Source organism: Triplophysa dalaica, chromosome 6 (genome assembly GCF_015846415.1).
Source record: "Triplophysa dalaica isolate WHDGS20190420 chromosome 6, ASM1584641v1, whole genome shotgun sequence".
In the NCBI taxonomy this organism is placed as follows: domain Eukaryota; kingdom Metazoa; phylum Chordata; class Actinopteri; order Cypriniformes; family Nemacheilidae; genus Triplophysa; species Triplophysa dalaica.
The window spans coordinates 16,560,305-16,581,901 of record NC_079547.1 but is presented as its reverse complement, the minus strand read 5'-3'; the positions used below and the strand labels follow the sequence as shown (position 1 = coordinate 16,581,901).

General features: G+C 36.8%; 1 protein-coding gene across 8 annotated transcripts in view; it reads left to right on the top strand.

Annotated features, from left to right (window-relative positions):
• Positions 1–21,597, top strand: part of lrp8 (low density lipoprotein receptor-related protein 8, apolipoprotein e receptor) — a 141,348-nt gene that overhangs the window by 107,943 nt on the left and 11,808 nt on the right. For all 8 annotated transcript variants that reach the window (XM_056750052.1, XM_056750049.1, XM_056750045.1 and 5 more), the window contains exons 10-16: positions 4,296–4,467; positions 8,559–8,786; positions 10,035–10,153; positions 10,918–11,057; positions 14,813–14,954; positions 16,803–16,955; positions 18,280–18,675. In XM_056750052.1, the coding sequence (XP_056606030.1) occupies positions 4,296–4,467; positions 8,559–8,786; positions 10,035–10,153; positions 10,918–11,057; positions 14,813–14,954; positions 16,803–16,955; positions 18,280–18,675 (1,350 nt within the window). The remainder of the gene's footprint in view (positions 1–4,295; positions 4,468–8,558; positions 8,787–10,034; positions 10,154–10,917; positions 11,058–14,812; positions 14,955–16,802; positions 16,956–18,279; positions 18,676–21,597) is intronic.

The following is a 21,597-nucleotide window of genomic DNA, read 5'->3' as shown; positions in this document are numbered from 1 at the left end:
GTGATGCCTGTCTGTTATGTGGAACAGCTTGTGGAGGAAATGTTACGCGCGTTGGGAGCGTGTTGTTTTCGGGAAGGAAGTGTCACATTTATTCCGTTCCGGCTGTTGTCGCATTTAGGTGACGGATAGCAGAGGAAACGGTAAAAATAAAGGGTTTGATTGAAACCTGGTAGGAAACTATCAATATTTTCACATTTCTTCTTCAAATAATCACTTCAAGACTGTTTGAATTTTCATTTCCTTTCACAATTTATTTGATTTTGTATGCGTTTGTCTCTACATACGCTTATGCTTTCAGTTCATGCTTTCAAATCTACTCTTCAAAACCATAAATTTCTTACTAAGCATTTTTATCTTGTTTTAAAGTACAAATATCTAAAATTCTTAAATTTTAATACATTTACTTGACAAGAAAACTGACCTTAGATGTGTAGTCTGGTTTTATGAAAGAACAGATAAGAATTAAGTATGTTTGTTTACAACAAGCAAAGCCATCAGCAGATTATTCCTCCATTATAAATTATAATATATGTATATATATATATAGTGTTTATATTATTTTTTACATAGTTCATGTTTTTTTATCTAAGAATTTTTAGATTTGTTCTGAAAAACTGGACAACGATGCTTAGTAAGAAATGCATTACAATCACTACAATTTTTATACTGAAAAGACAAGAAAAACAACCTTTTTGTTAAGTGCTTAATTCATGTTTATTTTCCTTACCCCATTGGCAGAAATATTTGCCTGTTCTTTAATCTTTTACTTAACTTTTTTAATATTCTATATTTTATAAACTATATATTTTTTTTCTGTAGGTGAACTTTGATCACTTTGCTTCTCAAGTAAATGTATCTTGATTTAAGACTTGTAGTATAAATCAAGACAAAAATACATAAAGCAATTCGTTTTTTTCCAGTGTAGAATCATCTTTAGAATTCTTTCTGTGTAGGTGAAGGAAATGTTCTCCTTCCAGCACAATCTGGACGGGCTTTCCATCCACCTGCCCTGCTCACAAGCACCTCTCAGAGCCTCAGCGAAAAACATCATTCGGTTTTGGCTCGATCGAGCGTTAAAGAGTAAGAGATGAATGATGATGGAAGAAGGCAGGAGGAGAATAACAGAGACACAGATCCATCTATCAGCTTCGCTCAGCCTCTCTTCAACACTGCCAAGTCCCAGAGCTTTTACTGCACACTCACAGCAACATCTGACCACACAGCACCTGCTGCTCATTACGCTCACACACTTCAATCACTCTCACTTCTGTTTTTCACTTTAGCTCCGTCTGTGGACGGTGAGAGTCCTGTAATAGAAAAAAAATTCCGGGAGGGCTCAGCTGACAGACACCTCTTCAATGACATGAAGAATTTGTAATCTATTTGGTGTTTTTTATAGTATACGTTTAAGTTTCAACCTATACAGTATATCAGGTCACCCGCCTGATAAACTATCTTAACTGACTTGGACTTAAAATCCACAGATGATTTATGAAGAGACAGACAACAATTTGTGAGTCGTTTGACATTATTGACCATTATTGATTATTGAAAAACTAGAGAGGCAATTGCATTAGGTAATAAGGTAAAATAGACGTCTTGATGACAGGGCCTTTTTAGGTATGAAAACCTCAACGAAAGAATAATAGAGGTCGTGCAAAGGAGACAATTGAGAGTTTTAGGGAACTGAATTTTTCATTGGAACTTGGTCAATTTATGTGAATGTGAGACAGGTCGGAAAAGAATTACACCCATATCAATGAGATACGTGAGAGGCGAGGGGAACCGAGTGACTCGGGCAAAGTGCCCTTGCTGCTATATAGAGGATAAAGTAATGGGGTCAGTGATAGTCTGGGCTGGCATGACTGAGCACCGAAACACAGTGACTAAGCTGCCTGGAAGCATACACACACGTACACACTCAAGTGAGCAATTTCCTAGAAACACTTTTTGCAGCCACACGTCAATACCAGAGAAACCTGGACCACACACAAGCATTCATGAGTGAGATTACATTTGCATACACACCTATATATGAAGAACTGTTTTCCAAAACGCTATAAATCCATTCATGAAAATGACATTTTTTTACCTAGACCCATACATTTTGTTAATATTCAATTTATCCTGTTAAAATGGTCTGTTGGCTCAGTCTGAACATGTTAAACAATGATTGTCAAATGAAACAACAATATTGTCGGTTATAAATTCAAAACGCTACAAATCCATCCTTTTTTTCCAATTTTTTTTGGTTTATTTATTTTTAAAAACAAACAAACAACATGAAACATATGACATATGACATCAGGGACTCGTACTGTAAATTAATATAAATCAAATAAATGCAAATGCATGAAATAAATAACAGCCAAATAAAATAAATAGTAACAAACTAAATAGTAAAATAAAATAAATATTTTCAATTTCTTGTTTCAATATTTTCCACCACATACAACAAATAATTTAGAAATAACACATACAAATACCACTAACGAGCGAATTCTGATTGGTCGAGAGGACATATCGCATTGAGGCTAAAAACAGGTTCGGTATTTATAGCGTTATGGAAAGAAACTGCATCTTGCAGTACATTTTAAACAAGGAAATATAGCGATTTGGCATGAAACATTGATGGAGCAGTGAATAGGTTTAGTACACAGCAAAATGGCATGACAAACTCAACAAAAGTTTTTTAAAATTTGGCACTTAATGCGTTTTGGAAAAGAGCTCTTCATATGTATGCAAATATGCAACAAATATGTTACCTACAAATAAAATACAAGGACGAAATGTGGTCATTTTTTATACTGTCATTGCACACAGAAATGAATGTGGTTGAGTAATTGCTCTTCATGTATTTGTCGGTCTAATAATACATAATGTGTTTAACCATCTAAATAGATTGCTGGTTTAACTGTAATCTTAAAAGTGCTGGAATAGTTTTCCATTTACTACATTTGCAGTATGGCTTAATAAATAAACAATGAACCATTGCACTGTTATGAGCTTTTGCACGTCTAAGCACTGATAATGTATTGAACACAAACTGATTTGCAATCGTGTTACATTTTGTCTAGCTGTTAAGCAAAATTATATTTTCAATAGCTGGAAAAGAAGAAATATTCAAAAATTGTGAAGTTCTTAAATAATAATAAATAAATAATAAAACCCTTTTTTAAGTTGTTTTATCTGAAATTCTTTAGATGCAAACAGTAAGAGTTTTTGAAGTTTTCTTTGAGAAATGTTTGAGGTCCTTTTAAAACTTTTTATTGCAAAATGTATTATCTTGGCAGATCGGCTTAAAGTTTTTAGCATTGGTGAGATCTGTTTTAAAACTCTAATGGAGATTTGGGATTTTTCTTAGGAGACATAACTTATTCGCCGCCAGCCTCTTTTAAAAAGAGTGGCCAGCCTACGCCAGCGTTTTTTTACGTTTTCACCCAAATTTAATGGCTCGGAGTAAATTTTCTGTAAAGAGTATATGGACAAACAATGTGTCAAATGAAAGAACAGAGTCTCAGCTTTCAAACAAAAGAAACCGTATTCTTCTATCTTCATTAGTTCGTTTTTTATCACTCCGTAGATGAGGGTAGGTTTCAACAAAATGCATCACTTTGATTAAACAGCTGAGCTAATTAACGTTTTTTGTAAAAGATTCTGCCCAGATTACACTCAGAACATCATTAAAAACCACTAAAACATATACGTTCTAGGTTCTGGGATTCTGTACTTTTTCCCAAAGGTATGTAATAGCGCCACCTGCCGTATAACATTACAAACACTGATTGCCATAATAACTCGTCTTTGGCGGGGAAGCGTTCTTTTTTAAATGACGAGATAACTCGTCAATGGCGGTGAAAGAGTTAAGTCTTACTGTTGTCAAAGAGACACAATTGATGTATTAAAGAGCTCTTGTCTGGCATTTTTCCTTTCCACTTTTAAAACGTCTTCTGATGTTAAAGGGACAGTTCACTCAAAAATAAAATTAATGCTTGTAACCCAACAGTTCTTGGCCACCATTGACTAATATAGTAAGACAAATTACAATGGTAGACAAAAGTGGCCCAGAACTGTTTGCTTCTTTGACATTCTTCAAAATATATTATTTTGTGTAAAATAGAACAAACAAATTTAAAAAGCAATATTTTCCTACTATGGTAGTCAATGATGGCCAAGAGCTGTATCAAAAATATCATTTGATAAAAGGCTCTTCTGACTCATTTGTTATGACTAGCTCAAAGTTAAAGAACTGAGCATTCAGTCACTAATTGAAACCTTTTCCATTTTCCTGACAGGTAAGAGCCCGTACCTCATGTTTACTAACCGCCACGAGATCCGCCGCATTGACCTGGTGAAGAGGGACTACACGCAGGTAGTGCCGACCCTAAAGAATGCTGTGGCCTTGGATGTTGACGTCAACACCAATAAGATGTACTGGTGTGACCTCTTTCATCGCAAGATCTTCAGGTACAGTCTGACATTATGCAGCTCAACAGCTGTTTAATCATTACTTAAAGATGGTAATTTATTACCATTGTTAATCATAGGAGTGGGCGGAGACAGTGCAGTGCTGAAGATTTCATTTGACATGTTCCCTCCGCCCCCTCTCAGCAAGATGATATTTAAATGAACGAGAACAGCTGCTGTAGACTTGCTGGAGATTTTCTCACAGCGACTAGAATTGTGTTGTTTGTTTGCACATTCCCGTACAGACATACTCTGGTTTCCTATGGGTCTTGTGTGACTTACTTGGGTGTTGAAAAGCGAGGCAAACATTTGTCAGAAAATAAAGATTCTCTTTGCCATTTCTACCTTCTATCCTCTGGGTAGTCAATAATCAGAACAACCCTGTGTCCGCTTTGCATAGTACTATACGTCCTAAGTGCTATCTGAAATTAATTTTAATTATTATAAAAATTAGTATGTAGCAATAGTATGTTGACTCATGATAAGGGCTTTCAGTCCAACAGAATAAAAAATTCAGTCATAATGTTTGTCTTGTAGTCTAATGAATATACGTTTAAAAACATTACGGGGGTGATGAGTAGTAACCTTAATTCAAACGAAATGCATTCTATAAATATTTAATATAATTTTCAATTTCAAGCATATTATGTTTTATGTGGTTTTACAGAGATATTTTAAACTCTTTCTGCTGTCAACAATTTTCATCTCAAAGAGTCCACACAGTATGAAAGAAATGAAATCACTTAAAGGGACAGTCCACCCAAAAATGACAATTCTTTCATCATTATCTCACCCTCTTGTCATTTCAAATCTGCAGAACACAAAAGACGATATTTTGAAGAAAGTTTGGCAGCGTTGGCACCCATTCTTTTCTATTATATGGACACAAAATCAGTGCAAGTGAATGGGTACCAATTACCAACATTCTTCAAAATATCTTCTTTGATTGTTGTTCTGTGGAAGGAAGGAAGTCATTAAAGTTGGAAATGACAAAAGTGTGAGTCAATTTCTTTTTTTCATAAACTATCACTTTAAGTAAAAGTTCAACCTCTGATGGCAACCTTGAAATGCAGTACATTCATTCAGGATTGACAGATGTCATCTCCTCTTTATTAGCAAGCAAGCAAACATCAAAGTGGACAAAGGGCTGTACAGAAAAAGAAGTATAACACTGAATATAAAACACATCCAGCAAACTTTCAGATCTTGATACTGAATTGGCACACTGACACAATATATGAGTATTGAATATTAAAGATATCATGATGGTGAAATTTACTTCAGCATTGCCTTTAATTTAAACAAGAACAGCTCGTGAATAACATTTTGGTGATTCACAGTGGCATAAAAACACTTTGTGTCCGTGCCACAGTGTTTGATAATGGTGTACTGCAGAATGTCTCACCCGTCTTACTCTGACAGACAAAACACTTTTCGCAGGAAAATGAGAAAATTCATGTCCTTACGGAAGGACACTCAAAAATGTCTTAGAATCTTTCACGACCGCTAATAACCATTTAACAGTCGTCTTATCAGTCAAACACCAGCCTGTCACACAGCATCCCGTGCTAAAACACCAGCTGAAAAACTTGACCAATGTTTGTCCTTTATTTCTCAAGAGTACATATTTCCTGTGAGGCTCGAGTCTCTGACTCTCTCCGAGTCACATCAGTTCTCTAAATCATCTCAGCCACACCATATGCTTTCCATAATTTACCCCCTACAATAATGCTTCCCATTTTTCACCCCTCAGGATGGCTCATGTCAAGATGGTGGACGACAGTTCATTATCACATTATAAACTCCTCAGAAGAGATGCTTTCAAGTGTCTGCAGGGGGTTTAATGCATGTACGCAGTCCCTGGAGAAGAGTGATGGCAATTCAGGATGGGTGGTTTGTGTGATAGAAAAAGACGGATGAAACAGTGTAGATGTCATGCAGCTGAAACCTTCAATGAGCTATGCATTCAAAGGGCTGAATGATTTTAGTACATATAAAAAATCCATATTGAAGATCACTTAAAGCAGCTATGATCTGTCTGTTTGTAGGGATGTGCGATTATTGATTTGACTGTTTCTGTCGGTAGGAAGTTGTTTACGTTGGGAGTCTTGGTTCACCGGTGTGATTTACTCTTTATAGTTTAAAGCCATGCAGTGAATGTTTTTGAAAAGTTTGATAGATTAATGTTGTTTGTGTTGCTTTGATGAATTCCCATTAGAATCATTATGCAATGTTTCTGCTGTATAGAAGATGTCTCAATCCAAACCATTATAGAGACAATCTGTTGCTGTTGCTGACTGTTTCATCAGACACGCGCGTGCCTGACCCCCAGTTAACTTCCGGTTTGTGTTTGGCTAGTGTCTAACAATATAGCCATTTATATTTAAAATTTTAAATTATGTTAATATCCATTTGTATTATTATTTTACTGATTTCTAATTATATTAAATAAACAATTTGTTGAATGGGTCCTGTAGCTTGGTAGCTTTCAAACAAACCGTATGGTACATTGACATCTAGCGATTGAGATTGGTATCGGAGTCGATGTTCAAATTATTGGAGAGACAAGTTATGTCAAGTAACGGTTCTTCTCGGTTTCTATTGATTGTTATCAGAAATGATCGATAGGCACGTTGTTGTTCGTGAATATGTACCGGAAGTTAAGTCGGGGTCACAAAAGTGCACATGCGCAGTAATGTTTGCTTATGTTGTTAAGATTGAACCGTCTATACTTTTAATGTCTTTCATTTAATGATTGAAATCACATTGGATTCAACAATTTGACACATTTTTTATTTTTAAGAGCAGAATCTTTCCCCAGCTCTTTCTAACAAATGTTTTTCTCTCTAATTTTGGCACATGGATGAATCAACCTGTTCCTATTAATAGTGATGCTCCCAGTCAAGTCAACAAGTCACAAGAGAAATGTTTGCCGGCAGATTCTGCCTCAGTCCTTATGACTCACTTCAGATACTTCAGATTGCTTCCGTAATGCTATTCACATTCCTGGTCTTATTTGTATGAGTGCAGTTTATTACAAATTATATTTGTCTTAATATTTAAACAAAATTTATGTAACAAGGTTCAAAGTATCTATATATACAAGGAAGGACACGGGGTCGGCGTTCACTGGGAGACGTGAGATTCTTTTATTTCCAAAACAACAAAAAGGCTCAAATGGCGCTTCACACATCAGGTAATAGATTCTTTAGGCAGTCCACACGACTTGACTTCTCGGATAATAGTTCCACTCTTTGGTCCCACAGGACTCACCAACCTCTCCCAGTTCTCTCTCCTCGATCCACAGGAGTGTGAGCTTTTTAAGCTGTCTCCTCACCAATCACTGTAACGAGATGCAGGTGATCTTAATCTGCAATCGGCTCATTTGCTTACCGTCTTTCCCATGTCTCTCCTAGCCGATACAGACGTCACTAAACCACGCCCCCCTTGCCACAATATAATTTTCCAGTTCGGAGATAACTCTGATTTTTCATTGAAGAATTAGGCTTAGTTTTTATTCTATTTATGTTTAGTAGTTTTGTTTTAACTAATTTTTGCAGATGTCACCAGGGTGTGGAAGCATTAAAAATTTGATCCTTAAGTCAAATAGCAATTTAGACTTTAAGGTCATGGTCATCCGATGGTCATTTACCTACACATTTGTCAACCCAGTAAAATGGATTGTAAATGTTGTTAGATATTAAAATTAGAGGCTTTGAATTTTCTTTGAAACATTATCACCACCAATCACAGATCACATTTAAATGATGTTGAGCTTTTCCATGAATGCCACATTATTAGAGTCTGTTAAATGCACAATACACTTTTAGCATGCTTCATAGAGCATTCATACCCACTTTAATTGTTGCTGTAGCATTTGGTTATTAGAAAACAGGATCAAAATCACAGCCACGACATCCTATGATAGTTCTTTAATAAGCATTGCTGCCTACCGTATGTATAAAAAACAACACCTGGGTTTGTCAAGTGTGCTTCTAATATCTTATGATTGTTTATAAATATATGTACCATCTGCTTAAAATCTATGAACATGAATTGACAGCGTTCATGTGTGTGTTTTTGCTCTATAGCGCATTCATCAACAAAGCCAGTGATTCATCTGAACAGATTACACTCGTGGATACTGTGCTACATTCCCCAGAGGGTTTAGCTGTCGACTGGATCCATAAGAACATCTACTGGACCGACTCTGGACACAAGACCATTTCTGTCGCCACCATCGACGGCAAAAAGAGAAAGGTGCTGATTGACACAGAACTCGGGGAACCACGTGCCATCGCTCTTGACCCAAGACAAGGGTAAGATTTATATGATTAAAAACAAAGGGCCTTTCCCCTTCATTCGGTTGCACAAATTATGGAAGTATGGTTAAACAGAATGTAGTTAGAATTATTTTTATTTTTTGTATGTTACCTGCGAATAAACATGTGTAACATTAAAAAGTCTTCACTGATGTCAAAAACAAGAGTTGGCTTAAAAAAATCTAAATGCTAACTTGTGATATCTGAAATAGAGTTTACTTGACTTCATTTTTTATATAAACTTTGCAAATTTGAATCATATTTTGGAAGGTGGAAAGCTTTATCAAGAGCAATTATTTAGAGCAAAAATGTGTGTGAGATAGATTTTGCACCATGCCAGAAAATTATTTTAAAAAACACTGCAAGGTTATAGTCTCGCCAAGAACATATATTTGTACTAGTATATTCAGAATCCGTTATTTATTATTAGCTATTTTATTGCCATTTTGTATGGATGATGTTCTTGCAATGTCAAGAAAATGGCTTTGTTTCCCTGAGGCAACATAGAGTATTAATATGGTGACTGTTTGACACTTGATTTAAAAGTTTGAATTCTTCCCAAAATGTAAATGTGATGTGAATATAAGGTATATGTCATGATCAATGTCGACACACCATCGTTCTTCAAAGCCCTGCCAACGGTTCCATCTCTTCATAACTATAAGTTTGTCTTTGACTGCCATTAGATGTGATGAGTCTAACCCCTCAGGGCTCTTTTTACCAGATTACAGGAGTACAAGAGCATGAAAACATGCAAATGAATCTTAAGATGGTCTGCATACTAGCTCATTGTTGCCTATGGGTAAAATGTTAATTCTTTAACAAGCATTCATTTACCTTATATCTCCTAAATTTTTGACATGAAATTCGAGTCAAAGTTAAGGCCGTTAAGTCTGTATTTTTTCCTTTGCACAAAATAAATCTGCACTCACAGAACTCCATTTGCACAAAATTAATACACATTTTATTCACAAGACGTTACAGCTTGGGTGCGCCTGCTGTGTTTATTAACCGCTTTGAACATACTGTCAAATATTTTTGAGGGGTAAGGCTGTCTTCTACAGCTTACTGTCACAGATTTGTGATTTAAAAACAGTGACATCACCACCTGGGTCGTTCTGTAATTGCGGGTACATTGTAAATAGGAAGAAAAGTGATATGAAAAAAAATCTTAAAACACAAGCATGACCATACATAAAAATCGCCTATTGTCTACCTATAAAAAATGTTGTTGTGTTCCCACAGGTTCATGTACTGGTCAGATTGGGGAACAGAAGCTAAGATTGAAAAAGCCGGAATGAATGGGGTGGATCGGCAGGTTCTGGTCTCCGAGAGGATCGAGTGGCCCAATGGCATCGCCCTCGGTAAGACGCTATTTGAAAGCAGCGTTTTTGTTTAGAAATTCTGTTACTTTACTTACAACAAATGTATTCAAATCTTCAAATGTAGTCAAAGCAGAAAAACAGAAAGCTGAAAAGACCACAGATTAAAGAGAAACAACTTCATGGAAAACAAAGCATATCAACCTTGAAATGAAAGACATGAGAAGGTTGCGCTTGCAGAGTTACTTGAACTGGTCATCATTACAAGGGAGTAAGACATGAACTGAAATACAAGAAGAGAGTGAGAAAAACAATAGAAGCGAGTAAGATATAAAACATCAGTGGCAATAATGAAAAGAAGTCTCCTGGGGCCAACAGGGCTTTGAATCATTCACTCTCATTGTTTTTCATCAATCACCTGTCAGTTTAGGAAAAACTAAATGGAATTGCTCAAGCAACGCTGTCAATATTTTCATCATTTCTATGACTCGCTTAGAACGAAAACCATTCGAAAAAGCCGTTATGGTAGATGGACAGAAACAAGTTATTGACACTTGAGTGGAATTGAGTATTGCTATATCTGGGTAGAAATAAATTGTTTTTTTTAATGGGAAAAGAAGTAGCGACCTTGCAAATCTATGAGACTTTTGTTATTGTGTTATTTTTTGACATTGATGAGCTTTTATTTGTACCGTATAGATTCACACTCATATTACATTGATTATATAATTAAAGCACTTTATATATACACTATATGTTTTATGAAACACCGCGTATATATCATTAAACATTCACTTTTTTTATAGACCTGTCTAGTAGGCGACTCTACTGGGTAGACTCCAAACTTCATCTTATCTCCAGTGTGGACCTGAATGGAGACAATCGTAGAGTTTTACTGTCATCCAAGGATCATCTAGGCCATCCCTTTGCTCTGACACTGTTTGAGGCAAGTACTCTTACCATAAAATAGCCTTATGGCATTACAAACCTGTATGACCTTCTTTCTTCTGCAGAACACAAAATAAGATATTTTGAAGAATGTGCAGCCAAACATTGAACCCCATTGACTTCCATTGTCTGCACAAAACCACTGAGATGTATCACAGTTAAAAACCTTCTTTTGTCTTTCATAAGAGTAAATAAAGGATGACGGCTTTTTGGTGAACTAAGCTCCAGCATGAATATCAACATGGGTGTAGTGGAAACCCGCAGGCTCACTGTGAGACAGTAGCTCTGCCCAGGTGCAAAATGGTTACGGGTGGCTTACAGGAGCCAAAAACACAAACCAAATTAAAAAGCCTTTATATTTGGCAGTTCCTAAGTCACCTGAAGGCAGGAACTGGGCTAGACTGTAGATCGCCTATTGCCCTCCATCAGCCCAGTTGATGAGACAGCTCAGTGTGGGGGCACCCATAGGCGAAGCACTAGAAAAAGGGAAACAATGTGTTTTCGTCATTCTTTACCATTGCCTTGAGAAATGAAAGGTCACATGGATACAGTAGATTTAGTAGGTGGTTCACAGTGACTGCTAAAGAAGTCTGCTTGTCTATTGAGCCTTGTATTTTACTCTCATGTGTATGTTGCGGATGTGCCGAAGAAACATGAAAGTGTATTGAAGAACTATATGAAGAAAGTAACACAAGCATGCGACTTAGCATTTGGTGGGGGAGTTCTTTCATTATTTTGGGGCATTATTGTGTAATTTCTCATTCCTCATTGACATTTATAGCCAAGTGTCTGTGTTTTTAATCAAGCACACATTTCCTTGTGGGAGCTGATTGAAATTAAAATGACTAGATGATGTTTTCTCAGGATTTTTTTGTGCGTTACTCATATCCGAACCTATGAGTGACCTTTACGTGGCCCTTTCTCATAAAACAGTCTGACGCCTCCGTTCCCACATAACCTGTCCTTCACGCCATTTAATTGGGTAGTGGGCAGCATGAGAAATATCAGAGACAAATCCAATCCCAAAGAGACGTTTCTGCAGTCTTGAACGAAGAGAGGACTAAGATTAAACGTTTTAATAAAGATGGCACCTTCACTTAAGGACTACAAATTTCAGACATGAATCTTGCTGCCTGTTATAGATCAAAGCAGTTATCTAGATCAGATATTGCGGCCTCATAGCAGGTGATTGGCTGAGGGATACAACGCAGCCGAAATTGAAGCGAGTATTCGTACCGAAGGCCACTGCCGGCAAAAGCCCCGCAGGGACCCAGCAGGCTGACCTTTCCAAGACGCATAGGTCTGTAAACATACCCTTATATTCTGAGCGAAAGAGCCTCACACGGGAATGCTCAGTTCTTTCTATCCTTCCTCTGTGTCCTTTTCGTTCTGTTCTGTTCTTTCCGAATCTTTTTCTTTTGTTAGCCTAAGTCCACCCCCCACGACCTTCCTCGTCCATTTCCGCATTCGTTTCAAAAGGAGATGAATCTCGGGTTGTCATGGTAACAGCCCATCTCGCGTGCACATTTGCAATATTTCTGTAGCGGCTGATAAGGAGTGATCAGAGGAGGTAGAGCGACGGAAAAGCGAGCTGAATGTTGAAAGCGGCATTGTCAGAAAGCCGAGCCCGTGCTTTCAGGCTCCTGTAGGTGGTAGATACAAAAGAGAGATTGTTTGGCAGGCTTTAATTAGACTGATGAAAAACCTTTAAGATCTAAACGGATACACACACTGGAGGTCTTTACTTTTTTGCATTTTCCTGCTTAGATCATTATTTTTTTATGGATCTGTTGAAATATATACCGTAAATGTGTCGTATGGTGTGACAGCAACATTTTTGAATTCTCTCTTATGCTATTTATATTTAACATTAATAATATAAAATCCTATATTATTAACAGTTTGTTTTCTTAATTTTTGCTACGTCACACCATATGTCACATGTACGGTATGTTTGTGACCCTGAACAACAAAACGAGACTTAAATTGCACAGGAACGTTTTTAGTTATAGCCAAAAATACATTGTCGGGGTAAAAATGACAGATTTTTCTTTTTTCCAAAAATCATTAGGATATTAAGTAAAGATCATGTTCCATGAAGATATTTTACAAATTTCCTACCGTAAATGTATAAAGAAATGATTTATGTGAGTGCGTGGCCTGATTAACAACTTCAAAGGTGACTTTCTCAATATTTAGCTTTTTTGACACTCTTAAAATAGATCACTGAAAGATTGTTTTGAATCACGTGGTTTGGATCTAAATTAATAGAAATTTGTTTTTACTGCTTGTTGTTTTGTCTATATTACGCATTTTCCTTGTAATGGACTTCTGTGGGGAAGAAATGCGTATGTGTGATTTACTACTTTTTTAGTTTAATAAGGACTCATCCTTTTAACAGCAGTTAGTGTTTTTGACAAGGCTTGACAGAAACGTGGGCTTGCCTGGTCGTTGTTTAGGTACTTTAAACCTCCTCAAGAATTTTAGAAAGTCAACCGGATCGTCTCCTTTCGAGACTTCTCAGTCGCATTTTCCACCTTCATGAACATCAACTTTTGCTACAGAATAAAAACACCTTTGGTTTCATGGTTTGATCAATTTAAACAATCAAAATCAATGCAAAACATTGGTATTTTGAATTTATGATAGGATTCAAATAAAAAACAAAATCCCCCATTTTGTGTCCCCCACACTTCTGAAACCAAAGTTACATCCGTGTACAGTACTGTATATACTGTACTACGTCCTTTTAAATAAAACGTTTGCTTATGGTGTTTTTCTCAATTTTTTGCATCTCATACACCTGTATTTACCGTTGTTACATAACAACAGTTTCTCCCCACAACGGTTTAACGGCACATGCGTAAGATTAAGGAGGATCTATTGACAGTAATGCAATATAATAAACATAACTATCATGTCTTCAGAGAAGTATAAAGACCTTACATAACGAAGTGTTATGTTTTTATTACTTTAGAATGAGCTATTTCTATCTACATACACTGCGGCTCCCCTATGTGGAATTCACCATGTTGATTCTACAGTAGCCCTAAACGGACAACCTGCTCTACAGAGCATGTTTTGTAAATAAGATACTTCTGCAAAGAAGCGAAACATCTTAGTTCTGTGTCAGCCACCGTAGTGCTTCGAATGGGAGGGATGAGCGGTGGAGTGCACCGTTAAGTTGCAATTCGCAACCTCACCAGTAGATGCTGCTAAATTTCATACACTGTACCTGTAAAGTTGCATGCAGGAGTTTATTAGAGAATATGCCACACAAGTGTGTACTTTTATTTTGTAATATTATGCATTCAACAATTTACATTCAAATGAAATGAAAACTCCATCTATAACAGTTATATAAAACATTACATTAACATTTTACTAATTCTAATAAACATTTTGTTGTATCTCAACTAATACAGCATTACATTAGCAGTGAAAAAACTGTGGGTTCAGTTCCGAGGGAAAGCAAAGCACATATTGAAACAAATGCCTACATGTAAATTTTATTTTAGAAAGAACATGTTAAGGTGCCTTATACTAATATTATATGCTTTATCCACTGTGCAGAGTAAATGATTCATTTATGTAGAGGTTTTTTACCATTAAATCTATTACTGTTTTTGAAATTGCTTTGTTTTAGTTTGGGTCACCGAGTGTTAGCGGCATTTGATGAAGCCCATCAAAAGAAATGAAAAAAATAGCACATGTCATGTCTGTACAGATCTTACATCCTGTTTGTTCTCACAGGACCGGGTATACTGGACTGACTTGGAGGATGAAGCTATCTACAGCGTTAACCGGCTGACCGGACATGATGTGGCTATGCTGGCTCAACATCTAAACAACCCACTTGATGTTGTGGTATTCCACGAGCTCAGGCAGCCCACAGGTCAGACATCACACCAGAATACACTTCTTTTAGAGTCTGTGTTTTCAAACCAGACTCTTTACTTGTTAGTTTGCAAGTTATATAGCACAGATCTTCAAATCGTTCAAAATAACACCACTGTTTAATTCTCTACATTTTGATTCATGTTTTAGTTGAGCTGGTATCAAACTGTTTTTTTAATAACCCATAACCTGTTTCGTATACACTTCCCAAACACTTTTATTTATTTGTCACTACTTATGATTCAGCATTTGTTAATAGAGAAATAGCTGGGCTTCTGATATCATTTAGTCATTTAGCGCTCAAGCGATAAGTGTTGTAATGCCTTAAAACCCCATATCATATGAGCCTTTCCTGTTAATGCCTCTCAGCAGCTCAAAGAAACAGAGCATGAACTATATCATTTTCATTCTGTCAGTGTCATATTTTACCATTGTTATAATGATTAGAGGCAAATCTATGCTGACTCTGTTTTTCCACCGAGAAACGGTGGCTCATCATTAAATAGCAGTTATGATGAATTTCTCATCTAGAGACAGGCTGAGAAAATGAGGACAGAAGTGTGTGTGTGTGTGTGTTTGTGTGTGCAGTTTTCCAACCTTTGTTTTCATCCTTTCATTACAAACAGACCATGTGCAGCGTGTCAGGCAAACCAATTTAAAGCCACTTTGCATTAATAAATAAAAAGCTCTATTTATATCTAAATCATACAATTAAACGGGTTGCTTTGAATATGCAAACGGAAGCAGGAAAACACACTTGCGCTTAACAAGAAATGATGAGAATAAAATCCAGCCGCAGGGAGTGCATTAATATTAATCAGCTGTGCATGCCTCAGAAATACGATTTCATGACTGAAGAATGTATCTTGAATTGAAAATTCTCACCAAAATGAAAATTCTGTCATGTGCTCACCCAAACTCATATTACCTTCTTGCTTCCGTGGAACACAAAAGTTTTTTTTTTTGAAAGCGGGTTACCTTCAGATGAATATTTTCTCATGCAAAGCCATCGTCTGGCTTCAAAAGGCAAGGAAAGTAATATGTACCACTTTTAAGGGCTATTTGGTCATTTCAGTCCTTAAATTAGAAGGGAAAAGTGGCTATAATAATTTACATTTTGTTACACGAATGAAAGCAAGTCATAAAGGTTAGGAATGAATTGACGGTGAGTAAAATATACCGATTATTTTTCCATATTACTCTAGGAATTATTACTGTACAGAATTTCATTATACTTTAATTTCCGTATTACTGTAGGAACTATTGTTATATGAATGCCGTTAAATGAGACACTAGTCATATTTTTCATATTTTTAACTTTTTTACTTAAAACGTCCATTTAATATTCATTACACACTGTTAGTTCACTACAATGCTGATGATAATGTTTGATTGTTCCTAGAAAATCAGTCGTCCATCTCTGTGACCCCTGTTTAAAGAGCATAACACAAAACTCCTATAATAACATTGTGTACTTTAAATTATTGTGATTATACTGCAGATAATCATAGGAGTCATTAAAACTGCATTACTATACAGTATATGCTCCAGTGACCAATATAACATCTATGCCAAATGCCTGTCCACAGTTCTGTGTTATATCTATATATAAAATCCATACTGTCATCAACCCTTTACAAGGAGATACATCCATGATAATATTTCTCTTTCTGAAATGGTTTAGTGCAAATCCCCCATACCAACTAATTCACGCTATATGGTAAATCTGATATTTACATGAAAGCTGTTTATGAAACTCAAATAGTCCAGGTCTCAAACTAATATACATTTCTCCATTGCAGTCATTCCAGCTGTACGTCACTAATTGAATCATGTTTCCTTGCAGCTCCAGACACCTGTAACATTGGCAGTTTGCCCAACGGAGGATGTGAATATCTGTGCCTCAGAGCCCCTCAAATCACAGACCACTCACCCAAGTACACGTGTGCCTGCCCGGACAACATGGAACTTGGCCCGGACATGCGTCGATGTGTGACAGGTAACAAAGAAGACTGCCGCTGGTCAGGCTTATTCATACTGCACAACACCAAAGCTGTGCTTACACATACACGTGACACTTGTGTGGTTTTTTACGCATTGCTTATGTTTTACATGAGATTTATAAAAAATAATCGTCTTATGATTAATAATTGAGAGTAAGAATTTAGGCTTGAACGCTGTCAACTAGACTTAAGTGTTTACTGAAATTAAATACAGTCAGAAAAAATATAACAAACCACTCATATTTTTTACATGTTTATGTATAACTGTATGATGTTGTGTTCCCACCAAACGCGAATGAAGCGTTAAGCGCGAGTGATTTACATGTTATGTCAATGCAAAGACGCGATAGGACATCCTGTGGCGCGATTTGCACGAATGAGGTGGCGCGAATCGAGCTTTTCGAAAGTTTGACAGTTGAAACTTTAGTGAAAATTCACGCCGCGTTAACCAATCAGGACCTTGCTCTAGTAGTGACGTCATAATGACATAGCGAGCGGAGGCAGAAAGCTGAAACAACAATGGACGACAAAATCAACGTTGCTGTATGTGGATACCTGGAGCTGTAAAGGATCTTGCTTGGAAGAAAGTGAGTGAGAAGTTCGGACAATCTGGTAAATTGTAAAAAAGCTCTCAATTTGAGCTATATATATATTTATATATATATATATATATATACGAGACTTGGAGCCACCTGGCAGAAGCCCCTCCCATGACGCAAATTCGCGTCTGTTGTGAATTGAATTTCAAGCGCGCAGGAAGCAAGTAAAAGTAAACTCAAGAAGTAAACTCAAAATGTTCAAGCGTCCAATTACGTGCGAATAGCGCGCAAGTCGCGTTTGGTGGGAACACTCTATGAAAAAGGAAGGGGTTCTTTCTAAATGAGATACCACTTAAACCAAAAAAGAGACATTTGCCTTCATAGAAACATTGCAACACATTGCAAGGGATAGTTTACCCAAATATGAAAATTCTGTTGCCATTTACTCACCCTGTTTTCATTTCAGACCTGTATGACTGTATGATCTTCTGCAGAACACAAAAGAAGATCATTTGAAGAATGTTGGTAACAGAAAACCATGGTCCCCATTGACTTGCATTGGTTTTGTGTGCATACAAGAGAAGTCAATGGGGACCAAGGGTTTTTGGTTACCAACATTCTTTAAATATCTTCTTTTGAGATTTGCAGGTTTAAAATGTCAAGATGGTGAGTAAATGATGACAGAACTTTTGTTTTTGGGCGAACTACACCTTTAATATGGAAGTTGTACGAATCCGCCTTACAGTTTAAAAACCCATAATATTTGACTCCTCCTCTGCAGTCAAACCCAAGACAACTACAGCTGCCAGTACGACAACCTCTACAACACCAGAACCTTCCACCACCACAACAACTAGACTTTCAACAACCACCACACCCACAACCACCAGTACAACCTTACAAACTACACCAACTGCATCCACAGCTACAATGACAACCACAAGCACTCCTGTTCCCATGAAAACCACCACCAGACCGAGAACTACCAAAAACTCCAGCCCACTTTATTTTACAAACACACACTCCAGATCCACCACACCGACCACTCATCCCAGCACTACAGCATCATGGAAACAGCCCACATCCAACCAGACAACAGCAAACTTCAGACAGACATCTACAACCGTCGCTGACAGCAATAGTATACAAGGGGCCAATGGCAACCTCTCTCACCGCGGTGAGTATGAGCGTGTTATTATTTACATTTTTTTACATAATACAATGTGAAACTAGTGCTGTAAGGCTAAATATAAGCACTCTTGAGATGCCATTTGGCCAATAAGAAGACCAGAACTAACTGTTGTATAAGAGACTCTAAACTCGCTCTGTACTTTTGTACAGTACTTGTACAGTAGTCCTCAGAGCTTTACAAGTTAATGTGCAGTAGAATTTGCTTGCTGAGCATCACTGGGCCACTTGAGAGTGATAGATGAGGCAGAGGTAGTAGCCCATGGTCCCAGCGTGGTTCTCTGCACTGAATTAGAGCAGCCAACGAGGAAAGAGGACCAGCCAGCCTTGACTGATGAACATTGCCCTTAGCCTACTTTCTCTAATAACATCCCTTAAACCCCCCGCAGTCGCTGTGATACGTGGACACGCTCAGGTACACGGCCACCTGGTCGCAGCAGGATAGAGGCATTAGTGAGCTTAATAATAACATCTATGTCCATGAAATCTCAAAGAAAGACTATCAGAGGTTGTTATCGATCGGGTTGGAAGAGCTGTTTGGTGTGTGTTTTTAGGGTGATCTCGTTCGTATTCACATGTTAAGTGTTATTTGGGTAGACACTGAAATGTAACCTTATTAACAAATTGCGAGCATCCTAAACGCTAGTTTTACTTCACTTTTATTGACGAACCAGAGCATAATGAAAGCAAATATTAAATGTTTGGTAAATTGTTTTGGGGATAGTATTAAATATGTCATTACTAGAGATGCACATATAAAATTTCTCCACCTATACCAATAGCCGATTATTCAGAGTGATATCTGCCGATACAAATTCTGAAGATTAAATTCATATTTCTAAAATGTTAATTTAAGACTATTAATACTGAACATCAAACTGGTGATGTTTCTTAACATTTTCTTTACAGAGCACAAATTCAAAGCATTTTTCTATTCTCTATGGATTGACAGGATATATTGGCCCTGATCATTGGATCTTTTTAAACTGTTGGATGAGAGTGTGAAAAGTTGCTTTTATCATAGATACCGATCATTGACCAATATATTGCCGCATCTCTTCATCTATTTTATAATAAATACAAAACCATCAAAACCATTTATATAATCTAACCATACATTTATTTTCTGTGAATCTCAAAACATTTGTTAAAACATAAAATTGTAAATACTGTATGTAAAAGGCTACTTTTTTGGGCGCCTCCGTTAAAGGGGTCAAATGGCACGAATATGTGGGTTTTTTATCTTTAGATGTATAAGTGTCGCATGCATGTATTAGACATGTAAAATTGCAAAAATGAAAGTGTCGTAACAAAATATGCATTCAATCTAAAAGCAAATGCTCACCCAGACCTGCCTGAAACGCCTTGTGTTACCACACCCCCACAAATCTACGTCAGTTCGTGGTATGATTTGACTAAGACCATTCAAATGTATAACCAAGTAAGGGGGGGTACCTGTCAGCACAATTGCTTTGGAACCTGATGTTCCAAATATCGTAAGAGGCGTTATTTCCATCACACCTTTGCAGTATTCGACCAATCACTACGCACTAGTAAACTGTCCAATCATAGCACACCTCTCTTCAGAGCGATCAGCTTTGTAAAAATCTGCGCATTCAGAGAGTCGGGGCACAGAAGATACAAACATGCACTGTATGTGGAAAATACAGTGTTTTTTAACCTTAAATGGTGAAGACACATTACATTACATCTAAAACAAACTATAATATTTGTTTTAGTAGTGTCATATGACCCCTTTAATATGTTTCAGTGTTTATCTAAGCATACTGTATAAAATGGAACACACTATGTACAAATGTTTATGAATCATGTTAGTTTTTTCATCTCTCCTGACTAAAGTGCAGAAGGGTTCATTCTGGACACCAATCATATAAATGAGTTCTTGAATATTTTATTATGAACAGGATATTACATGGCAGAGGTGCTGAAACTTCATTAGGTAGAACTAGTAAATTGCTGTTCTATGATAACACATGAAGTGTGTCATCAACCTTTTTTGGCTTCACTGTACATTTTGACGTCTTTTGTAAAGATCATCATTTAACAGACCATCCGAGGATTTTGTGTTGTAAACAAATGTGTTAATGTACAGCATATGCTATTATGCACAAAGTGTGTATTTCATTGCAGGTGAAGTGACTGTTCAATGAAAGTTTTCCGTCAGAAAGAGTGTGATAAATTGAGCAAATTCCTACATTAATGAGGCTGGATGAGTTCGATACAAAGCTCTCTTTTCACAGACATTTAGCTGAATGATGAATGGGTTTTTCTATAGGTTTTGGCATGAAGCGAAAGTCTTTACTTACCTTTTGGAGTGCAGTCTTTCAACTTAAAAGCTTTTTGGATACTTCTTAATGATTTTATATTACTAAACCTCACATGTTCCAGAAGTAAAACATGGTTTTATATCCGTCTCGCTTTTGGTGCAATTACTGTTTACAAACACTTAGCAGCAACAGTTGCTGGTTCTTTTGGCAATCCAAATGAAATGCTACTTCATTCAAACCGAGTTGAAAATTACCAAAAAGTGCTGCGTGTTTGACAGACATCTGGATACCAAAAGAATCTTTGAAATTGCAGAAGCCAAAGCTCTTGATTTTGTCAAGTGATGGGTTTCTTCTCTTAAAAAAACAAAGCAACAAAGACATCTCAAAGGTTTGTTCAGAATCTATGTTAACACAATAGGCATATACTGACTGAGCAAAATAAGATTTAAATTTCTGTGAAAAATATAATAGTTTAATTGGTGCAGAATGCACTTTTATTGGAAACTTAATGGATCCACTTAAACAGGAGTCCAGACTACACAAAAATGATGCTAAAAAGGTATCGTTGCCATAGAAACCCAGATCCAACGGATGTCACTCACTTATACTTGCAACTGTGCCAA